The sequence below is a fragment of the Microtus oregoni genome, unplaced genomic scaffold (assembly GCF_018167655.1).
Source record: "Microtus oregoni isolate MIOR12 unplaced genomic scaffold, Mior012 000034F_ref0000314, whole genome shotgun sequence".
NCBI classification, from domain to species: Eukaryota; Metazoa; Chordata; class Mammalia; order Rodentia; family Cricetidae; genus Microtus; species Microtus oregoni.
Window position 1 is genome coordinate 14,309,241 of NW_024543093.1, and position 23,341 is coordinate 14,332,581.

General features: G+C 51.9%; 1 protein-coding gene across 14 annotated transcripts in view; it reads left to right on the forward strand.

The window, feature by feature from the left end:
• Positions 1-654: 654 nt before the first annotated feature.
• Positions 655-23,341, forward strand: part of Wiz (WIZ zinc finger) — a 28,308-nt gene continuing 5,621 nt past the window's right edge. Inside the window, exons 1-8 of one of the 14 annotated variants that reach the window (XM_041630204.1) lie at positions 655-791; positions 2,256-2,518; positions 9,172-9,244; positions 11,796-13,909; positions 14,942-15,256; positions 20,251-20,421; positions 21,302-21,805; positions 22,793-23,179. In XM_041630204.1, the coding sequence (XP_041486138.1) occupies positions 2,314-2,518; positions 9,172-9,244; positions 11,796-13,909; positions 14,942-15,256; positions 20,251-20,421; positions 21,302-21,805; positions 22,793-23,179 (3,769 nt within the window). In that variant the 5' untranslated portion in view covers positions 655-791; positions 2,256-2,313. Of the gene's footprint in view, positions 792-967; positions 1,450-1,881; positions 2,169-2,255; positions 2,519-9,171; positions 9,245-11,205; positions 11,482-11,795; positions 13,910-14,941; positions 15,257-18,415; positions 19,050-20,250; positions 20,422-21,301; positions 21,806-22,792; positions 23,180-23,341 lie in introns of those variants that run through there. The other 13 variants (XM_041630207.1, XM_041630205.1, XM_041630206.1 and 10 more) reach the window with 13 other exon arrangements.

Sequence of the window (23,341 nt, forward strand, 5' to 3'; positions counted from 1 at the left end):
GATGGATGGATGGATGGATAGGTGATTTGATTACTGAATTGTTGAGTGGTTGATAGATTGAGCATGTGGATAAACAGGTGGACAATTGGTGATGAGTGGGAGAACACAACCAGCTTGTGATGTGTGTATATGAGCTATTCTGGTGGCTGAGATCTTGAAGACTAGGTGAAGGAGAGCTTAGCCTTCGAGACAGATATAAAGTTGTTCTAGGGTCTTGGAGATGTTGAAGCCCAATGTAAACAATGAAGAAAGACAAGGGACCATGTGGTTAGAAGAGACTGGAAGCTAAAGACTGCCTGGGTGGGGTCCTCAATGATCTAAGAATGACCCAAAGGAAAACTTCTCTGTTTCCTTTCCACTCCTTTGGTGTTACTAACAAACCTAGTGTAGGAAGAACCAGTGGGGTGCAGAAGGACAAGATGTTGTTAAGGTAACAGAGCCCCTCCCTACACGCTCAGGTCCTGAGGACTCTTTAAGAGTGACCTGCTTGGCCACTCCCAATATGGCGGCGCGCCCGTTGGACCCCCCCCCCCCCGGAGTGGCACAAGGGGGGGCAGACCTCCTCATCATGGCGGCGCGGCGGGGCTGTCGCGCTGAGGTCACGGCGGCGCGCCGGGGGGGCGGGGCGGCGGGGGGAGCGATTTAAAGGGACAATGTCCCCCGAGCGGTGGAGGCGGCGGTGGCGGCAGCTGCGGAGGCCGTGGCACCGGCACCAAGAGCCGCTGCAGCTGTAGCGGCGGCGACGGCCGCACGAAGGAGGGGAGTTCCCAGCCGGCGGCGACGCCTACCGGGTGAGGCCAGACCCAGCCTGGGAACTCGCGGGCGGAGCGGAGCTGGAGCGAGGAGGGGGAGGCCTGGGCCGGGCCCGGACGGGCGGGACCCCCTGAGGCGGGGGGCGGGGCGGGGCCTGCATGGGCGGGGCCTGGTTGGGGGCGGGGCCGTACAGGTGGGGGGAGGGGCGGGGGTCTCGAGGCAGGTGTCTCCCCCCCCTTCCTCGGCTCGTCCCGCGGGGTCTCCCGCCCCGAGGTGCACGGGCGAAGGGCGCATTCCCGGGACCCTAGGTTCCCCGCGGGGTGCGTCCGCGCAGCGCCACCCCTACCTCTGCGACCCTTGAGGGGCTGGGGTGGGGAACGACCATCCGGACCGGAGCCCCCTCCCCAAGCTGCCAAAGTGCTCCGAAGTTGCGGTCCTACCCGATCCCCGGCCGGCAGTGCCTACCCCAGTAGGCACCCGCAGGTGCTTTCTCCAGGCCTGGACAGGGACCCCTCCTGCCAAGACTGTCAACCCACCCTGTATAGGCCCCCCGGGAGCACCCAGGCCCCCGAGGGCAACGCCTGCTACCAGGCCTGGAGACCCGGCCCCGCCCCGGTTGCCTGGGCCCGGCCTCACCACCATCTCCCTCGGGAGAGCGCCTCATTCCTGCCCTTCACTTTCTGCTCTACCTTGAAGGTATTTATAGGTGGAGAGGACAGCCGGCCCCCCTCCCCCCCGCCAGGGTCCTTATTTCTGAAACAGGAACCCCATCGGTCTCTTTCATCCTCGGGCCAGAGCAACCAATATCGGTGGAGGATGCAACCAATATTTTTGGAAGGTGGCAGGGTGGAGGAGCCCAGGCTTAGTATGCATGAGAGATCATGCTGAGGAGAAGGGAAAGGGTTAATGGTGGGGTCACTTGAGGCTGTGAAGAGGTTAAGGGGTTAACTCTGGATAACCTTACAAGGAGAAGGGTCGAGTGTGGGGAAAGTGTAGGGGTAATTGACATGGGGCAACAAAAGTGAGAAAAGTGTAAGGGCAAAGATAGGGGCACTTCAGACAGTGCATTCAGGAGCTGGGAGTGTGGAAGTGCCTGGGCTCCTGGAAACTGGAGGCATGGTCATAGGTTGTGCAGGTCCAGGAAAGCCAGCAAGCAGCTGGAGAGGTGAAGCTGTAAGTGAGCAAAGGGAAGACTAGGGGGAGGTAGAAGGATTAGAGGGAAGACTGGGGTGACTGAGTGCATGTGTGTGTGAGGTAAATGAAGGCTGCAAAGAAGCTGGGAGAAGAGAAAGGTGTGGTGTGGTGAAGCAGGCTAACAGTGGAGGTGATGGGGTTATGATACATGCGAAAGGGCCTCAACACCATTTACCCCCTCACTTCAACTGAGAAGTAAACTGAGGCAATAGGCCTCAAAGGTAAGGACTGGGGTGTTGAGGGAGGGGAAAACTGAGACACAATTCCTTTCTTGCTTTTCCTAAGGCTTTCTCTTTGTTTGTCCCCAGGGCCACAATGTCCCGCTGAATCTGCCAGGTACTGAGTGAAGATCAGCGGCTACCACCCATGGAGGGGTTACTGGCAGGTGGCCTGGCTGCCCCAGATCGTCCTCGAGGCCCAGAGAGACTGCCTGGCCCAGCTCCCAGAGAGGACATCGAGGGTGGGGCTGAGGCTGCTGAGGGGGAAGGTGATATTTTTCGATCTACTCATTACCTGCCTATCACCAAGGAAGGACCACGAGACCTTCTGGATGGCCGCAGTGTCATTTCTGGTAAGAGGGCTCTGTGGCCCTAAGGAAACATCCCGCTTAGTCCCCAAGGCTCAGAGAGAGCCCAGTCACCCTACTTAGCAAGGGTTGGGATTCGAATTCTGCTTAATGTCCAGAGCCTTCTCCTGGTGCTGTGCTTTGCTTTTTATTTTGCTCTTATGAAAACAAATTCCTTTGGGAGCCCATGACTGTATCGCAGTTGCCCAGAGGAACTAGAAACATACTTGGAGTGGCCTGACTCCCTCCTTCTGAGCTAGGCAGCAGTTGTATTCTAATACCCGTACCAGCACCTTGAGCTCTTGGCCCAAAGCCCACTTGTTCCTCAGGGGTCAACCTGTTCCCATCAGTGTAGCTCACGCAGCTCCTTGCAGTCTTGATGGAGTGTAGCTCCTGAGCCCTGGGCCAAAACAGCTTGTGCCCTCTAGTGGTGAAGTAGAAACTGGGGCATTAGAGATGCCTGTCACCTCTGTCTGCCTTGCTCTGCCCTGTACAAGGATAGCTCACACTGTCCCTACTTCACAAATCGTTATTCATTCATTAAATACGGAGCACCTGCTGAGTGCCAGTTTCTGTTCTGGGTGCTGGAGAAACTAACCACGACAGAGAGGCAAGAGTTCCTGTCCTTCCAGGGTTGGTATCCTAGAAGGGAAGATAAATGGAAAACAACTGGACAGATGTCCTAAGGGGAGGTGATGATGGAGGCTATGCAGATCTTAACCAGAGTGCCAGGATCATGCCTGGGAGACCTGGGGAAAGCCTCCTGAGGGAGTGGTATTTGAGGTAGAGCATGAAATAAATGGTGGAAAATGCCCACCACGTGGTAGGAGCAGTAGGTGCAAAGGCCTGGCGGAGAGGAGCCTGGCATGTTTAAGGAATCTGGCGTGGCTGGGGAATACTTTCCCTTCATCTCCTTGGTTACCCCCCCCCAAAAAAAAAAAACCTCTGAGTCCCAAGAACTTCCAAGCACCTCTTTGGTGGTTCCTACATGCCAGATTCTTTGTGTGACCAAATTATGTCATACTTAGAACCTTGGTAGGGATAGTCTCAGTTATTCATTTATCTCTCATTAGGAATGGGGGATCCAAGACCCTCAGGGATGAAGTAAGGATCCCAAAGTCAGAGTCACAGAGTCAGGGAGTAATGTGGCCTCACAACCCTCCTCCTTTTTCATTTTAGGTTTTACTTTTTTAGAGAACTGGGGATTGCACCTTGGCCCCTGCACAGTCTGCTCATGCTGTTCCACTAGCTCCATCCCAGCCCTCTTCTTATATTTTTAAGTTTCTTTCATCCAGTTGTTCTTTCTTTCTCTTCGTGTTTTGTCATCCTACATGTTAGGCAAGCACTCGACCACTAATCTACATTTTCAGGCCTCATCTTATTTATTTTATTTTATTTTATTTCTTTTTTTGGTTTTTCGAGACAGGGTTTCACTGTAGTTTTAGAGCCTGTTCTGGAACTAGCTCTTATAGACCAGGCTGGCCTCAAACTCGCAGAGATCCGCCTGCCTCTGCCTCCTGAGTGCTGGGATTAAAGGCGTGCACCACCACCATCTGGCCTATTTTATTATTTTTGACAGTATGAAAATATTGCGTGTGAATATATGCATGTAACTGCTAGTGCCTGCAGAGGCCAGGCCCATTAGCTACCTGGAACTGGAGTTACAGACAGTTCTGAGCCACTGGGCCTCCTCTTTTTAAGTTTTTGGTTTTCCCCATTATTATTATTTTATGTGTATGGCTGTCTTGTGTCTATGTGTTCCTCTGTGTATCTCCTGCATGCAGTGCCTTTAGAAGCCAGAAGAAGGAATCAGATCCTTTGGGATTGGAGTTACAGACAGTTGTGAGCTTCCTTGTGGATGCTGGGAATCGAACCCTGGGTCCTCTAGAAAAGCAGACAGTGCACTTAACCATTGAGGTGTCTTTCCAGTCCCTCTTTTTTGATATTTGTTTGTTTCTGTTTTTGTTTCTTGAGACAGGCTTTCTCCGTAGCCCTGGCTGTCCTGAACTCACTCTGTAGACCAGGCTGGCCTTGAACTCAGAAATCTGCCTGCTTCTGCCTCCCAAGTGCTGGCATTTTAGAGTTGTGCGCCACCATGCCAGGCTACCTTTTTAGTTTTTTAGTATTTTTCTTCTTTTTTCACTTTTCTGCTTTCTTTCTTGTGTTCTGTTTTGTTGTCCCAAAAAGTTAGGGAAGTACTCATCCACTCAGCCCCCTCTCTGTACTTTTGAAGCTCCTTGATCTACCACTACCTAGCAGCACTTCTTATGATGCTCCGGTATTTATGAACCTACCTTCATAGAGTCAAGTAAGGAGGGGACCAGGAACATGCCATCCCTGCTGTCATGGGCCCATTTATCCGGGGCAGGGAAGAGAAACATGAACCAAGACATAGGATGAGGAGGAAGCAACATGACAAAAAGCAGAAGGTATCTAGAGAGAGAGAGCCCTGACTTGTAAAGGTTTGAAGGGGACTGCTGGCACCTGCCAGTCTGAGGCGCCAGGAAGATGGTGAGTAACAAATCCTGAGGGCAAAGGGTTATCCCTTAGCAGTCCCATCCTCGGGACCCAGAGAGCAGCAGGACTTTCCCAGGTCACACAGCTAGCCAGAGCAGGACTGGGGTCTTGACTCTGTAGGAATCTGAGAGATCTGTAAATTCCAAGGGACTGGCACTTTTTCTCCATGTGGCAGATAACCCAGGCTGGAGAGGTGGGGAAGGTAGGTAGGTGTGTGTCTTCACCACCCCACACCTGACTGCAGAGCAACCAGGGATTCATGTGTGTACCTCCTAGGTAGGAGGAGTAAGGAGCCACCAAGGAGGACCAAACCCATCCTCAATGGGTTCCCTGAGCAAATGGGAGCACAGGTGGGGGTGGCTGCATTGACAAGATAAAATCATGGAGGTTAGAGAAGGCCTGGATGTTTCTCCCACTGCCCTCTCAGCCTGCTTGACCGCCCCCCCCACCTTCATAGACTAGACACTTGCCCCAGGAGTCTTGTGATGTCTATAAATAGGTACAGCCTCTGAGGCTGCTATTCTGTCCTGAAGCCTGGGCACTCCCTCATCCCCATGCAGCCCTCAGAACCCTTCAAGGATCCCAGGAATGACACCCCAAACTTCTCTACCTGGACAAGGATATGCCCACTACCTGTTCTGTCTTCCATTATGGCTATCAGTTGGGACCCTGTCTGAAGTTCCATTGCAGTCCCATATACCTCTGAGGTGGGCTTCACAGGTGCAGAAAAGTCTTGTGGGATTTACATGTTCCACTCAGATCAGTGAAGAGTCTGGTGCATGGCCTGCCATTGTTTGGGGGACAGGAGTCCTGGGAACAAAGAATGTATCATTTCGGGATCCTGAAGGGAATGAACCAGAGCACAAAGAAAGCAAGCCTGAGGCTGCAAGTGTAGCCTCCAGCTCCCACCCCAGGACATCATTAAGACAGCCGTGACACTACAGAACACTTACCTCCTCCTCCCCCTCCAAACATCGCTGTTTCTCTGGATGGAATTCTTCCTGTGATCTTATTGGCCCTCGTCAGTGGCCTCTTGAAGCTGGGTTCCTGTCTGTTTGCATTGTACTGAGGAGGAAACTGAGACTTGGAGCCTGGAAGGCAACTTCTGATCACACTGCTGAGTTTTACACTTGGAACTCTCTGACATCAAAGTATGGATTCTTGGCTACTTTGTCAAGCTGCAGGATGCCTGGCTTAGAGTCTAAGTGGATCATGGACACTCTTTCCTCTCATTTGTAAGCTGTCTCAGGAACCCCATATGGCAGGAGCCAGTGAGGGATTCCGGCACTGCCGTGGACTCAAGAGTTGCATCCCAGGTGCCTCATATGACCCACCGGGGCTTCTGGATCCCTTTCAGTGTGGAGGCTTCTGGGCAAAGCCCCCACCTCCAAGGTGTCTCAGTTACAAGCCCTGCTTGTTCTCCTTCCTCAAAAGTTGCTGCCACTAAAAATAGGAACCTCATTGGAGCTGCTCAGACAAAGAGGCCAGTGTGCCCCCCGGCTCATGGAATTCTTAGACAACAGCCATTGCACACAGCCATCAAATCTGGGACACTCAGAATTTCAGAAACAGGACACCTGGGACCCTCAGACCCACATCTCTAGGCTGTACTAGGGCTGGTTAACCACTAATTGGTCACCCTCTCCTGATTAGCTCTCCTCTGTGATGTATCCAGGAGAGAACCTGTTTCTTATGATTGGTTTTCCTAGCCCCCATTGTCCTTTCTAGCACCCAATTATAACTTCAGTCCTTAAAATCCAAGAATGTCCTGCTTCTTGTGGGTCTACCTCTGTGGTTCTCAAATGGGGACACTCAGGTTCCACAGGGGACACTTTGGGAATGTGTAGAGACATTTTCAGATGACATGATTGCAGGAGAGGTAGGTATTAGTGTCTTGTGGGTATGTAGATGCCAAGGACATTGCTGATCATCCTGCAGCAATGCAGAAGTGCCTCAGCCCAGAGAAGCACCCCCCATCCAACTGTCAACACTAAAACCACTCTGCCCTAGGATATGCAAATTTTTGTGCTCCTGCCCCACATTTTAGAGGCCATGCCATTGTTACAGGCCCTTTCATCAGGTTCAACAGACAGACCCCACCTTCCTGACCACCCGTCCTCATTTTCATTCTTCTGTCCCCAGTGGTCAGCTTTCAGTTCCCAGGGAAAATTGGACGGTGGGGGATTGGAAGAATCTGTGCCAGCCCTCGCCCTTTCTGGACTATCCTCAAATTGAGGTTGATCCAGCAATTGCATCTGTCAGGCCTTGGCCAGGGCACAAGTTCCCCCAGCGTGTTAACCTTGGCCCAAGCAATTGGCTTACTCCCTTCTTGGCATGCTTGCCATGTCAGGCAAGCGTGGCGGGTAGAGGCACGGGCCAGGATTCCTGTGGTGGCTCCAGGCATTGGCTCTACAGGTGGATAATGGAGAGTTGGCTCTATCTGTGTTGTTGTGAGGTGGTGGGCATTCCCAAGAAGGGATTCCATTCTAGGATTTAGGCCTGGAAACGGGTCCAGAAGGCAGGCATGGGCCACGTGTGGCTCAGGGTGGCCAGGCTCCCCACTCATCATCTGGCATGTGTTCGTTTAGTACTTGCGTGCCAGGTGCTGGAATGCTGCCATGAATGAGGCTGCAAATGTCCCAGTTCTCAGGGGGCTTATGTGCTTACAGGGGACCCAGACATGCAGTTATCCATAGAGAGAACCTGGCAATATCTGGGAGAGCTAAAAAATAAATAAAACAGATGCCAGGCATGGTGGCACAAGCCTGTAATCACAGTATTCAGAAGGCAAGAGACAGGAGAATGGATAGAAGAAAGACAAGCTTGGCTGTATAATGACTTCTAGACTAACTGGAGCTTGTAGCAAGATTTGTCTCAAAAGCAAAACAAAGCTGGGTGTGGTGACTCATGCCTATTTTCCCAGCACTTAGAAGGCAAGAGGCAAAAGAACTGTAAGTTTTGAGGTTAGCTGGTCTTAAGAAAGACCTTGTCGAGCCGGGCGGTGGTGGCACACGCCTTTAATCCCAGCATTCGGGAGGCAGAGGCAGGCGGATCTCTGTGAGTTTGAGGACAGCCTGGTTTACAAGAGCTAGTTCCAGGACAGGAACCAAAAAGCTACAGAGAAACCCTGTCTCGAAAATCAAAAAAAAAAAAAAAAAAAAAAAAGAACTTGTCTCAAAAGCAGAACTAAGACTAGGCATAGTGATACACACCTGTAGTTCCAGCATTTGGAAGATAGAGGCAGATCGGGAGTTCAAGGTCATCCTCAGTTATTGAATTTAAGGCCAGCACCGAGCCAAGTGAGACCACAGACAGACAGACAGATAGATAAAATCAAAACAAACAAACCAACAGAAATCCAACAAAGTAGCACAAAAATAAATGTTAGGTTAAAAAAGAGACAATCATAATATCTCATTTGAATAAGTAGTCAAAGAAGCACCAAGTGCAAAGTGGAAAAGTCCTGCAACTGCTGGGCATAGTAGTGCACACCTTTAATCCCAGCATTCAGGAGGCAAAGGCAGAAGGATCTCAGTGAGTTTAAGGGCAGCCTGGTCTATAGAGCAAGTTCCAGGACAGGCCAGGGCTGCCCAGTAAGACTCTGTCTCACACACACACACGGGTGGGGGTGGCTGAGGCCAGAGAGAGTTAAGACTCAAAGCTTCATAGGGATGGGAGTTGGGGGAGAATGCAATTGGGTCACAGCAGCAAGGGTCCAGGAAAGACAAGTGAAGTTGGTGGAACCAATAACCCAGATCTCATATGTGTGTCATTGTTGTGGTAGGTGGGACTTTAGCTTTTTCTTGTAGCTAGAATTAGAAGCATATGAGTTTTCCCAGGGTATGACTTAAAAATGAAGAAACAGACAAACACTACCCTGGTTGTTGAATGTCAGGAAGCCTGAAAGGCAGCAAGTCCCTAGGGTCCTCCAGGAGACCTAAGGGGATTCCTTGAAAGAACCTCCTTTCAGGGTACAAATACAGAGGTCAGAAGCCTCTGAGGGATAGGGTTGGAGGCCTACAGGGCCCCTCTTAGATATCCCACAGGCTCTTGGAGCTGAGGTATGGAGGACCCCGGCCAGGGGAACCCCGGCCCTGGCCAGAGGGACCCCAACCCCTCAGGGTCTCCCCTCTCTGTTGCAGATGGGCAGCCCCATCCTGGCCTCAGCGAAGCCCTCCCCCGTGCCACCTCCGCCACCCATCGGATCAGCAGCTGGTGAGTGCCACGCTGGCCCTGACCTCAGGTAGGGCAGGGGGATGAGCAGGAGTGTCTAGGGTCCATCAAAGCCCTCTGGGGAATGAGAAGGGGATAGGAGGGAATCAAGAGGCCAGGCAGGAGGAGGTGGCTCCCCATAGACCAGCCCCCGGGTGTGTGCTGGGGTAAGGGAGGAGGTCTGATAGCAACACAGAAGGTCAACTCTCATTACCCCTGCCAGGAGCCAGGCCAGAAAGGGACAAGTCTGTACGCTGGACTCTTGGAGTCCAGTCTTTCTGTTAAGTGATGCTTAGATTGCCTCAGTTTTCTCATCTGCAAAATGGAAAGTTCGCTGCCACAAGATATGTTTCACAAATTCGCCTTGGGAACTCAAGGAGCAGGGAAAGGACAGGGATCATGCCGATTCTTTTGTTTGTTTACGGTGCTGGTGACAAAACTCAAAGGAGCAAGGACGTACAAGGTCAATGCAAGTGCTCTACCATCTAACCCTGAGCTGTAGCCCAACCTTGCTACTCTTTATTAAAGAGTTGGTGGATCTAATATATAATTATGATAATCTCAAGATTAACAACAGGTCTAGAAATGAATACTAACTATTATGTTCTGGCTCTCAGTTCAGCCCACTGACTCCTTGCGACAGCACTGAGAGGATGGCACTTTTCATATTGCATGGCACCGATGAGGCTCAGAGAGTGGTACTATGGCGTACACTTAGCCTGTCTGTACTACCTGTTTCCTCACCTGAACCATGGATGTGATCAGTCTTCCCCTCCACCCCCATCTTGTGAAAGCAGAGTCCCTTAAAATGAAGGAAGGCGTACATCAGTCATCCCAGAACTCATGAGGGAGATGCAAGAGAGTCAGGAGTTCAGGATCCTCCTCTACTACATAGTGAATTCAAGGCTAGAATGGACCATTGAGACCCTATCTCAAAGAAGTGTGTGTGTGTGTGTGTGTGTGTGTGTGTGTGTGTGTGTTGTATATGCTTATGTGGGCACGATGGCACATACTATTCTCCCAGAACCTGGGAATTTAAAACAAGACAGTCTTGAGTTCAATACCAGCCTGGGGTACATAATGGGACCCTGTCTCAAATTAATTGGCCTATCCTGGTAGTACAGACCTATAATCTACAGCTACTCCAGAGGGTTAGGGAAGAGGATCTTGAGTTCAAAACCTGACTGAAGGGGCTGGAGAGATGGCTCAGAGGTTAAGAGCACTGCCTGCTCTTCCAAAGGTCCTGAGTTCAATTCCCAGCAACCACATGGTGGCTCACAACCATCTGTAATGGGGTCTGGTGCCCTCTTCTGGCCTGCAGGCATACACACAGACAGAATATTGTATACATAATAAATAAATAAATAAATATTTAAAAAAGAAACCTGACTGAACTACAGAGTGAGTGCAAAGCTAGCATAATTTAACAAGATCCCATCTCAAATTTTTAAAAAGGGAGAAGGTCTAGGGATGTGGTTCCATGGTAGAGTGTTTGCCTAATGTGAACCAGGTCCTAGGTTTGATTCCCAGCACTTGGGGGGAAATGAAGAGAGAACTGATCAGGAATACTTATATTTTAAAAAGTCCAAGAACCTGGTGTGGTGGCTACAACTTTAATCCCAGCACTCAGGAGGCAGAGGTAGGCAATCCCTGTGAGTTTGAGGTCTGCCTAGTCTACATAATGAGTTCTAGGCCAGCCAGGGCTACGTAGTGAAACATTGTGTTCTCTGAAAAAGTTCTGTCCATCCCAAGGCTTACCAGGTATCAGGTGATTCCTACGCACTTGAATTATATCTGTCTTTACCCTATATCTTGTTGTAGGGTCGTAGCCCTCGTGTTGGCAAGCTTTTAAATAAGCACCTGCCTTGTGTGATAGTTTTCCTCGGTGACAACTGTCAGAAAGTTCCTTAGATATTGTATAAGGAAGACAAGATTCCTGACTCAGAAATCATCTCCATTTTTAGGATTGGAAAACTGAGGCCCAGAGAACACTTTGCTCATCTGCTCTGACCTCCCAGCCCTATCTCCCACCCAGGAAGGTCAGAGTCATTGGAACCATTAGTCACTCCTGACTCTGCCCCTCCAAGAGGGGAGGAGGTTCATCCTTTGAGCTGTCCTGCCACAAAGTTGACCTTCACCAAATTTGGGGGAGAGATGTGACAAAATCGCCAGTTTGGGGAGGACCAAGACAGAAGCAACTTGGAGCCCAGGTCAGAGCCTTGGATCCTCCCTGGGGAAAGGTGAGAGTTGACTGTACCACCAGATTTGGGGATGCTCTCTTGAGGCTCTATCCCCCAACCTGTGGTCTCTGCACATTTCCCCAATGATGCAACAGGGCTGGGCTGTACAGACAGGTGCACTCTAGGAATTAAACCTGGCTTTAATGGACTTCCTCACCTTTACCCTATTACTCCCAGCCTCTCCACAGTCACCCTTAAGCTGAATTTCAAGAAACTGCTCCAGCAAGCCTAGGAGGACTACTACCCTATCACTACTACCTAGGGAGGGAAGCTGAGGCTCATGCTAACCTATCCCCATTGGCACTTCCTTGCAGCTACTGGGATGGAGACAGCCTGGACTTTCAGCCGGGCTCCCCACCACCCTATCTTCTGGGCCCCTTCCCTGCTTCCCTTGATGTTCAGGGGTCTTGGGAGCACCCCATGGTCCAGGAGGCCGGGGAGGGCATCCGGTCTGAGCAGAGGTTCGAGGATTCAGTTATTGTGAGAACTATGAAACCCCATGCCAAGCTCAAGGGCTCTAGAAAGTTTTTGCACCACCAGGGTGAACTGAAGCTCTTAGAGAAATACCCTCCACGCCACCACAAGTTTGACTGGCTCCAAGATGCAGATGAGCAGGGGCCACTGAAGGATGCAGGGTTACACCTGGACCTCCCTGCCCAGCCACCGACTGTCACTTCCTTCAGGAAGGTAATTGTGCCAGTGGATGACACTCCCAAGACACTGGACATGGAGGTTATGGGTACCAGAGAGGACCTAGAGGACTTTGCGGGACTGGCCCAGCCTTCTGAGTGGGGACTCCACACATCAGCCTCAGAAGTGGCCACACAGACCTGGACAGTGAATTCTGAAGCATCTGTGGAGCGACTGCAGCCCTTACTGTCCCCAGTCCAGACAGAGCCATACTTGTGTGAACTGTTGCAGGAAGTCGCTGATGGGGTGGACAGCCATGAGGAGGAGGAGGAGGAGGAAGAACCGGCTGTGTTTCCATGCATTGAGTGCAGCATCTACTTCAAGCACAAGGAACACCTCCTAGAACACATGAGCCAGCACCGCCGAGCACCAGGCCAGGAGCCCCCAACTGAGCTGGCTCCGCTGGCCTGTAGTGAGTGTGGCTGGGCTTTCACAGAGCCTACTGCCCTGGAGCAGCACTGGCAGCTGCACCAGGCTTCCCGGGAGAAGATTATCGAAGAAATCCAAAAGCTTAAGCGATTTCCAGGTGATGAGGGCCGTGAAGCACGGCTGCAGTGCCCCAAGTGTGTCTTTGGCACCAATTCCTCTAGAGCCTTCGTGCAGCATGCCAAACTACATATCCGTGAGATACTGCCCAGCAGGCAGGCCAAGGAACCTTTCAGGGGTGGCAACCCAGTCATAGATGCTAACACCTTTGTCTATCCCTCTTATGGAGACTCCTCAGGCCTCAATACCTGCATCTACTGTGGCTTCATGGCACCTAGCAAGAGTCTGCTGAGGGAGCACATAAGGCTAGTGCATGCCCATGCCCAGTGGGGGGAGCATGGCGAGTCCTTTGAGGAGAACCTCACTAGCCAGCCAGGTACTAGCCAGGATGCCTACGTCCACTTCCCTGACACTGCCACCATGGACTATTTTGGCAAATCTGAGCCTCTCTTGGCCTCTATGTGGCAGGAGAACCCTGCTGGATATGACCCGGGCCTAGCCTTTGGCCCAGACCATCAGCAGCCAGGCATGAGAGATTTCCCACTGTTAAACTCAGGCCAGCGGCCTTTTGGAAAGCTGGCCTTTCCTTCCCCTATGGCATCTGCTTCCTACTCCATTCAGCTCAATAGAAACAAAAGCACTGTCCAGCTGCAGAGAATGGAAGACAAGAGTTGCCCTTGGAGTGAAGAGGAGGAAGAAGATGAAGATGTAGTGCTAACTTCTGAAATGGATTTTACTTCTGAAAATGGGGCCTTTCCACCCTCATCCATCTCTAGCCTCATCCCTCAGCCAGCCCTAGAGTTGAAGCAGACTTTCCAAGATGTTCTGCAGGCAGCTGAGGCCTCACAGGATCAGCAGCAGCAGCTCCAAGGAATGGTGCCCATTGTTCTGGTGGCGAAACTCAGGTCACAAGTCATGGCTGCGGCCAGCCGAGCATCCCCAAAGCTGCCACCTGAGGAACTGGGGCTGGGGAACACCCACCCCCTGGACTTCCTGCTCCTAGATACACCTTTGGGTGGATCACTGGGTCTGGACACACTTCTAGAAGGGGATACGGCGATGGCTCTTAAGCATGAGGAACGGAAATGCCCCTACTGTCCTGATCGTTTCCACAATGGCATCGGGCTGGCCAACCATGTCCGAGGCCACCTGAACCGCGTGGGTGTCAGCTACAATGTTCGGCATTTTATCTCTGCAGAGGAGGTGAAGGCCATTGAACGCAGGTTTTCCTTCCAGAAGAAAAAGAAAAAAGGTAGGGCATCGGCCTTGCTTTGAGAATCCATCTCCCTCTCCCCTTGCCTGGGAGACACAGAGCTGGAGAGCAGACTTAGCCACCCCCACTGTGAATCCTGCTTTAGCATCCTGCAGGGTGAAATTGGGGGCCTCCCCTCTTGAGAGACCTGGGAGCCATGGGTAGTGTTGTCACCAAATGTTGGTGGATGTGCAAGGATGCCCCAGTGCCCTAATCACAATGACAGCTGGAGGAAGGCATTATATATTCCACAGGCAGATAATTCCATATGATGTGTTCATGCAGTAAATGTTCTTTAAACTGGGTCTTCTCTGTTCTGGAGCGAGCCAGACAACAGTTCTGATTTGTTAGAACTCATGGCCCACACCAAATAAAAGGACTCTTGGTGGGCTTCAGAGCGTGGGGCCCCTGTGCAGCATGAAGATTTCAAGGAAAAAAAGGTTCTGATTCCAGAGGACTGCCTCTAGGGAAAGCACACTGGGTGGTCCACTTGGGGAAGGTGCTAGTTTGGTGTTTGAGTGAATGAGAGCACACACACACACACACACACACGAGAGAGAGAGAGAGAGAGAGAGAGAGAGAGAGAGAGAGAGAGAGAGAGATGCTGAAGTGTCGGGTAAGTGGTAGACAGATGTGGGCATCCCATCCTCTCCTTGTCCGTTTCTTCATACAGTCTACAATTAATGTATAAATACTGGAGCGATGCCAAGCAGAGGTAGACACAGAGAGAGTATCTATCCAGTACTCTCATATTGCAAATTCAGAGAAGCCTCTTCTAGAAAGGGGTCCCTAATGCTGCTTGATGTGCAAACAGAGGTCTTGGAAGTGAGGTTTCTTGGAGTGTCTGGTTTGGGGAGGGTGCACATGCTGAGAGTTTCGGGTCAAGCAGAAGCATCAAGGCAGAAGGGAAGGCAGGCGTTCCAGGGTGATCTGTAGAAGCGGGGAAGTTGTGGGAAGGAGGTTGAGTTGGAATGGAGAGTGGCTCCCCTCACCACTACTCCATCTCAAGAAGGCTGTATCTTTTTTCTGCAGTGGCTAACTTCGACCCGGGCACCTTTAGCCTGATGCGATGTGACTTCTGTGGGGCTGGTTTTGATACTCGAGCTGGCCTTTCCAGTCATGCCCGGGCCCATCTGCGTGACTTTGGCATCACCAACTGGGAGCTTACCATCTCGCCCATCAACATCCTGCAGGAGTTGCTAGCCACCTCAGCAGCTGAGTTGCCCCCCAGTCCCCTGGGCCGTGAGCCACCTGGAAGCTTTCTGACTTCACGACGGCCACGTTTACCTCTGACCATGCCCTTCCCACCCACCTGGGCTGAGGACCCTGGGCCAATCTACGGAGATGGTAAGGGGAGGGAACAGACCAGACTGGAGCCCTTCCCCTTCCCCAGGGCTTCAGAGGGATGGATGGGTGGTGAGTTGGAGGGTGTCCACTCTGCTTTCTCGGAAGCATTTCATCTGTCTGTAATTCTAGCACTCAGGTAAGACGCTCAGGGCCAGCCTGAACCGCATAGCAAACTCCAGGCGTGAGCTAGGCTAAACAGTCAGACCTTATTTTTTTTTTTTTAAGAAAAAAAGCATATTGACAAATTTTATCACCACTATATTGCCACATAAGGGTAATTTCTATTTTATTCAAGGACTTGTTCATGGCCTTTTCTGAATTCGATTTCTCAGTGAGTTCTTTCTAGAAGCAATGGCACTTTACAAGCACAAAGCCATTGAAGTCCTCACAGCTACCCTATGAAAGTGAGTGTTTTCATCATATCCATTTTACAGAGGAGGAATCTGAGGCACAGAGAACTTAATTTACCTGCCCCAAATTGCATAGTTAGAGGGAGCTAAGCTTTGCAATCCAAGTAGTTGGGCAGCAAATTCTTTGTTCTGGGAAAATCTCCTATGTTGAATACTACATCCAATAGAACTTTGTCAGATGTCAGAAATAGTCTGTGCTGGCTAGACGATCACCATGGGCTACATGTAGCCATTGGGCACTTAAAATATGACTAGTACTGATCCATTGGTGATCTTACTGTAGTGGGTAGTACAGATCTAGAATCCAGACTCTAGCTGGGGATGTGGTTCAATGGTAGAGGGGGGGTAGCATGGGCAAAGCCCTAGTCTGGTTCAGTCTCTAGACTCAGACAGTTCTGTCCAGCCACTCTGACAAACCCTTCCCATACTCAAGCAATTGCATGTACTAAGGCTTCAACCTTTGTCATCTCAGATATGCAAAAAAAAAAAAAAGCTGGTAGGGCAAAGGATTATTTTATTTTGCTTTGATGTTCTGGGCATGGAACCCTGGGCCTCATGCATGTTAGGCAAATGCCCTCACCACAAAGCTATGCTCCTAGCCCTAGGATCATTGAGTATTTATCTCAAAGAAACTGTGAATTGTTTGCTTTGTTCCAGCCACATACAGGCAGAGCTGGACTTCTGAGCTTCTTGTTTGGTGGTGTCTTGAAATCTAGAATTGGTGTTTGGTGTTAAATTACAGGATGGACACAGCAGAATTAGAGGAAAAGTGAAGGACCTGTCTTGCAAAACTTGACATTCTGAGAGCTTTTAAAAGACAAAGAACTCAGCTGAACATGGTGGTACACACCTTTAATTCCAGCACTCTGGAGACAGAGGCAGGTGGATCTTTGAGTTCAAGGCCAACCTGGTGTATGTAATGAGTTCTAGGATAGCCAAGGCTACATGAGGAGACCCTGTCTCAAGAAATAAAAGTTGGAGTCAGAGAACTGAGCTGTGAAGTGTAGTTGAGTAAAATTCAAACTCCTTGGCTCTGAGGAGTGAAACACATCTAAACTGGCAGAAGTAATGTAGGGTACAGGGACCGTCTCTCTTCCTCGGTTCCTCTACCTACAGAAGTAATGTAGGGTACAGGGACTGGCTTTCTTCCACGGTTCCTCTACCTACAGAATTAATGTAGGGTACAGGGACTGTCTCTCTTCCTCGGTTCCTCTACCTACAGAAGTAATGTAGGGTACAGGGACTGGCTTTCTTCCACGGTCCCTCTACCTACAGAATTAATGTAGGGTACAGGGACTGGCTTTCTTTCACGGTCCCTCTACCTACAGAATTAATGTAGGGTACAGGGACTGGCTTTCTTTCACGGTCCCTCTACCTACAGAATTAATGTAGGGTACAGGGACTGGCTTTCTTTCACGGTCCCTCTACCTACAGAATTAATGTAGGGTACAGGGACTGGCTTTCTTTCACGGTCCCTCTACCTACAGAATTAATATAGGGTACAGGGACTGGCTTTCTTCCTTGGTTCCTCTACCTACAGTTGCCAGGCTCCTGCCTAGATGTGTATTTTAGACTTGGCCAGATCCACCATCCCATCTGTAAGCCATGTAAAGACACTTGAGAATTTTCAAAGGACAGGGTGGGGATGTCAAAAGTCCATCTCTTGCTGGGCAGTGGTGGTGCACGCCTTTAATCCCAGCACTCAGGAGGCAGAGACAGGTAGATATCTGTGAGTTCGAGGCCAGCCTGATCTACAGAGCAAGTTCCAGGACAGGCTCCAAAGATACAGAGAAACCCTGTCTTGAAAAATAAAAATAAAAAAAAAAAAGTTCATCTCTCCCTTGAACAAGAAGGAAATGGAGGCACAACAGATAGGTTGGTGACTAACTGAAGCCATATCTCAGAGAAAGGCAGAGGAATGGGACATGGGGCTTTTTGCCTTTGGTAATGATTGCTGGTGATTCAGCTTTTCCACCTGATTTGGTTTGTAATGTCTTAGGGATGACTGGAAGGTAGAGCCAGCTCTAAGGATGTCTATATCTGTAGAAAGCAATCTATGGGAGCTCCAGCTCTGACCCCTTTTTCTGTGTTATCCCAGCACGGGCCTGCATATCATGCTCACATTTCTTCTCTGGCACCTGAGCCAGACACTCCCAGGGATGAGACCAAGTTCCTAACAGCCAAATTCACTTATGACCAAAATATTTTCATGAAAAAAAAATTAGTGTGTCACCTCCCACAGGGAGCTGGCCCAAACTCTAGGGTGTGAGGAAGTGGAGTCGGCTTTGCTTTGGGTTTATTTAAGGGGAGGAGAGAGTTATGGCCTGTTTAGGGAACACATGAAGATGGGGGGATAAGGAGTAGCTGAAATTATCTCAACTTTGCAAAGTAAGGATGTTCCAAATCATACTCAGGTTGGGGCAGTGGCCCTGCGTGGCAGTTCTTTTAGTAGGTTCTTCCCCTTTTGCCAAGTAAGCCAGAAGGGGAGGGTACCAGGTTGGAGGCGGGGCAGCGGTCAGATTCTGGTTCCACCCATCTGTCAAGGAACAGCTGGACGCTGCAGTTTGAAGTTGGGGCGGGAGAGTGTGGGGTGCTAGAATCGTAGGTAAGGAGGGACTGAGTTTCTTGGATGGCGGGACTGCTCTATCCAAGATCAGCTATAGATACCAGGGTGACGTGGGGGATGGGATCACCGTGGTCAAGGATCTATTGTCTTTCAGAGTTGTTCTAGAAGGCTTGCCTTGAGTAAGAAAAAAGAAAGCGATAGGGTCTCAAGGCAGGTCCTAGCTCTGCTGTCAGGGTTCTAATTCTGAAGGCTAATATTGAGGTGAATGTGTGTGACTGGAATGTTCCCTTTCTAGCCGTAGGGATGTGCGGATCACGGTCTAGGGCGGCTTGCTGGAGGCGTCTGGAAGCTTGACCTGTGTGCGTAAGCCCTAGCGCTCCAGGCAGCTCCCAAGAGCTTCCAAGTCAGCTCCTCAGCGCCCAGAGCATTTCGCTCGAGGCGCTCGACGCTCTTCAGGTTGCCCTGGGTGCGCCCGGAGGGGCGGAGCAGAGCACGCTCAGCGGTAGCGGCGCACGGCGCTCCGCTGCTCTCGCCTGGGGCGGCCGCCCCGCGTGCGCTGGAGCCAAGATGGCCGCCTCCACCGCCCAGTGCCGAGTGACAAAAGCGGAGAGCAAGGCGGCGGCGGGGCCGCGCGCGGGGGGTGCCCGGGAGCGCGCGGCCACGGGGGCGCCCTCGCCAAGTCCCCCGAGTCCAGGCCCGGTGGTTCTCCCGGCGCCGCCGCCTCCGCCCCCGCCTCCGCCGCCACCTCCGCCTTCGCGGGACGGGCCCAAGGCCGAGCCGGAGCAGGGTCCCGGGCCCGTGCCCGCTCCCGCGCCGGGTAAGAGTTGGCGGAGGGGAGGGATTCGGGAGGGGAAAGTCGGCGTCCCACCCGCGTGTGCCGCCGCCTCCCGCACACCCGCCGTCCGGTCTCTGTGGCACCCCTCCCCCCCCAGGCGCTCGGGCCCTGGGCCTCCCTCAGCCTCCTGGAGGGTCCCAGGCTTCGGAAGCACTCTGCCGCTGCTCCTCGGGACGCTCGCCGGCTCTGACAGAAGTCCCCTGCCTCTTTTGGAGTCTCAGAAGCTCCCAGTTGTCACGGTTCCGATCCCCTCGGTGTGGAAAACCACCTTTGGCCCTGCCCCATCTGACAGACGCGCCCACTTCTACCTGGAGACTTTGACAAAGTACTCGGTGTCATGATCTCGGTAGCCCCCTGGCCTATCTTCTTGCCTCTGTGGGACTCAGACTGAGCAGGGAGCGACCTTCCTAGCCCCCTGCCCTATTGCATTCTACTGGTCGTCTCCGAAGCCCATCTGACACACACACTTCTTCATCCTCAGCTCTTGTTCAGAATTCGACTTCATCTCCTCCCGGTATCCCCCATCCCTACCCCTTTTAATGGAAACTTAGACTAAGAAAACCACCCTTGAGTCCTCCTCCGCGTACCTCTTACCTGAGAAGGCGTCCTCCCTGGAAGCCTAAGAAAGTTTGTGCAAACTTGTGTTATCATCACTCTAGCTGTCCCCGAGTTGCCCAGGCTCCAGATTCTTCCTTTGTCCCATTTACAGTTCTACTGCTGGGACTAGCTTTTGTATTTGAAGCTCCAGCTCCCTTGGCTGGTGGAGGTTTCCCCCTCCCTGTGTGTCCTTAGCTTCTTGCTTTTTCTGCCTTGCCTCTTTGGCCTCCAACTCTGGTCTTTGTCTCTTTTGACTGTTTTTACCCTTCACCCCCTTATAAGTTCTACCCAGAGAGGCATTATCGCTTAAGATGACCTCAGATAGGAGTCTCAGCTGAAATGTGTTCTCAGACCAGTCAGCCTTCTGCTGGACTGAAGCTACTGTTTGTCTCCTGTCATTGAACAATCTCAGTGTCTCTGCTTTGTGCTGCGGTGGGGGTTTATGGGTACAGCCTCAGCTCTCATGGAACAAATGGCTTCCAGGAGTGAGAGCAGATGCCAAGGATGAAGAAGTTCTTTCAGCCCCATTCTTGGGATGGACAGCCTGACTATTGATTGGCCTGAGCCTGTCTCCTCCACCCCACAGGCCTTTGTTCTGAGGAAAACACAATGGTGGCCATGGACTTGGGGTCTCCCTTACTCCCAAAGAAGAGCCTGCCTGTCTCTGGGACCCTGGAGCAGGTGGCCAGTCGGCTGAGCAGCAAAGTGGCTGCAGAGGTTCCTCATGGCAGCAAACAGGAGCTGCCAGACCTCAAGGGTGAGTGGCCCAAGCAACAAGGCATGTTTGCTGACCAGCATAGTCATGCTCACAGAAGCACTTTCTGGCCTGGCCGACTACCATGGGTCCCCAGGTTGGCACTCATCTTCCTTCCAGCATTATATAAGGCACCAAGGAGATAGACACCCAGCTGTCTTCTACATTGAGTTTCTATAGCTTTGGCCATATGGCCCTCGGCTACTACCTTACTGGGTGAAGAAGGGGCATCCAGGGAAGCAGTGGGCAAGGTGGGTAAGAGATCAAATTCAAACCCACGTCACTAGCCGACCTTGTTAGTTTTGAGCTTTCATATGATACCTATTTGTTTTTCTGTAGACTACAAGGTTGTTGAGAGTAATGATAAGCATCTTACTAGTTCCTACGTGTGTTAAGATGAGCAAAACCAAACTCTCCTTTGCATCATTGAAGTTGGGCAAGGAGGCCAAAAAGCAGATGGGGAGTGGGCAAGGCCATGGCTGGGACCTCTGACTTAGCATTTGAAGTATGCATTGAGTTACAGTGAGTAGGTTGGATATTAGCTCCATGTGTGATGTATGTGTGTGCATGCATGCATTTGTGTAAGTATGCTACCAGGGCATCCTGGTATGTTGCAGGTCTGAAAGACATCCCCACTGGCTAGGCAACAGAGGGTCCAGCCTCCTGTTGTGCGCCCTTGGACACAACTCTTCCCTTCTCTGAGCCTCAGTTTCCTTACTTCCAAACAAGAAATATTAACCCCCACCAAATTAGAATTGTTACGACCAAAGAGATTTGACAGAAGCAGAACACTTCCTTTGAACTTAGATAAGGGGAGGAGAATGGGTCAGTATACCTGCAAGACCTCATGGCCTTTCATCCTGGCCTCCATCTCACCCTCCAGCCCAGAGCCTGACCACCTGTGAGGTCTGCGGTGCCTGCTTTGAGACACGAAAGGGCCTGTCCAGCCATGCACGTTCACATCTGCGGCAGCTGGGGGTCGCAGAGTCAGAAAGCAGTGGTGCTCCCATCGACCTTCTCTACGAGCTGGTGAAGCAGAAGGGCCTGTCTGATGCTCCCCTGGGGCTGCCCCCTAGCCTGACCAAGAAGTCCAGCTCACCAAAGGAGTTGGTTGCTGGGGCTGCCAGGCCTGGCCTGCTCACCCTGGCCAAACCTATGGATGCCCCTCCTGTCAACAAAGCCATCAAGTCACCTCCTAGCTTCTCAGCCAAGGGCTTGGCCCACCCATCCAGCTCTCCACTCCTCAAGAAGGCCCCACTCACTCTGGCAGGATCTCCTACACCCAAGAATCCTGAAGACAAGAGCCCCCAGCTATCCCTGAGTCCCCGGCCGACCTCCCCAAAGACACAATGGCCCCAGTCTGAGGATGAGGGGCCTCTGAATCTCAGTGAGTCTGGGTACTGGGAGCTGAGGGGGGTGCAGGGTATTACATGGTCCTTGGATGAGGAGGACCCAGGGTAGGAACTGAGGCTTGCATCTTCCAGATCGTGGGTCATCCAGGTCAGTACTGATTGAGGCACTCATTGGGTCCCCTATTGGGCTGTCCTGGGATGATGATTTTTTTTTTTCCCATTCTGCCAATCTTCCCCTGGAGGCCTACTACAGGTCTAAGCCTGCTAGGGTCCTACTTGCTACTTGAGAGGCGCTCTTGTCCTCCTTCTCTGGCCTGATGGTGGGGTGGAGAAGGTAACCAGGGTACCTGTGGACCTGGCTTTCCTAGTGGGAGTCTGGGATATTTTGAATCATACAGGTAGATAGGTAGTAATCTCTACCAGAAAGGAAGTCCTTACACTGCCCTTTTTTTTTTCATGTCTCCTGGTCATGTGTGCCAAGGCTTCTCCCTGTTGGTGCACACAGATAGAGACCCTCCGCTTTGGCTGCCTTGCACTTGGCAAGTTGGGTTTGGGAAAAAACCCTCCAAGTTCAGCAGTCAGGTTTTGAGGTGTCCATTGTACTTTCCCATATGTGGCAGGTATTAGAGCCTGGTGACACCTGTGTTTTCTGGCAGCCGCTTGCATTGGATCTGCTGTGGTTTTAGGAGTAGGTGTGCTCGGTAGTCTGGTGGTGCCTCCTACTCTTCACCTCTGTCTTCTTCCATAGTTCCCCTATCAGAGTTCCAAGGGAGCATCAAGATTTATCACAGAACTATATCCTTAAGCTCCTCCACCTTCATTTGGTGCCAGTGAGCTAGGCAGGGAACAGCTGCTCTGCTACCTGAAACCTCTAAAAAAAGAAACAAAAACATGTCTGCAGCATAAAACTTGGACCCCTAACCACCCGGGCAGCTGAAAAGCACACCAGACCCTCCTGCCTTCAACCCCTAGGGCCGACCAAGGAGGCGGCCGTGAACCCCCCCTGTGTTTTGTCTCCGCAGCTTTAGATAGTGACGGGGGCAGAGAGCTGGACTGCCAGCTGTGTGGTGCCTGGTTTGAGACCCGCAAGGGCCTGTCCAGCCACGCCCGTGCCCACCTGCGCCACCTGGGCGTCAGCGACCCGGATGCCAAGGGATCCCCCATAGACGTGCTCCACGGGCTCATCAGGAGGGACGGCTTCCAGATCCGCCTCCCACCCGGGCGGGGAGCTCTGGCCCAGCTGGGGCGTCCTCCTGCCTCCACGGCCCTCTCCTTGCTCCCTCCCCCACCGCCGGCCAAGAAGGCCAAGCTGAAGGCCTCGGGTATGGCCATCCCCTGGGGGAAGCAGGATCTCTCGGCCGCCGGCATTTTCTGGGCCTCTGATGTGGAGCCATCTCCTCTCAACCTCTGTAGGTTCTCGCTTCAGCTGCCCTTCCTCCCTGTGGGCCCTGGAGCCCCTCCCTGGGGGGTCATGGCTCCCTCCCTACTCCCTCCCTGTTGTCGTAGGGAGTAGACAGGGGCCCTTGGCAGTGGGCCGGCTCAACCCAGAGATTTTCTTGGCAGTGGGCTGC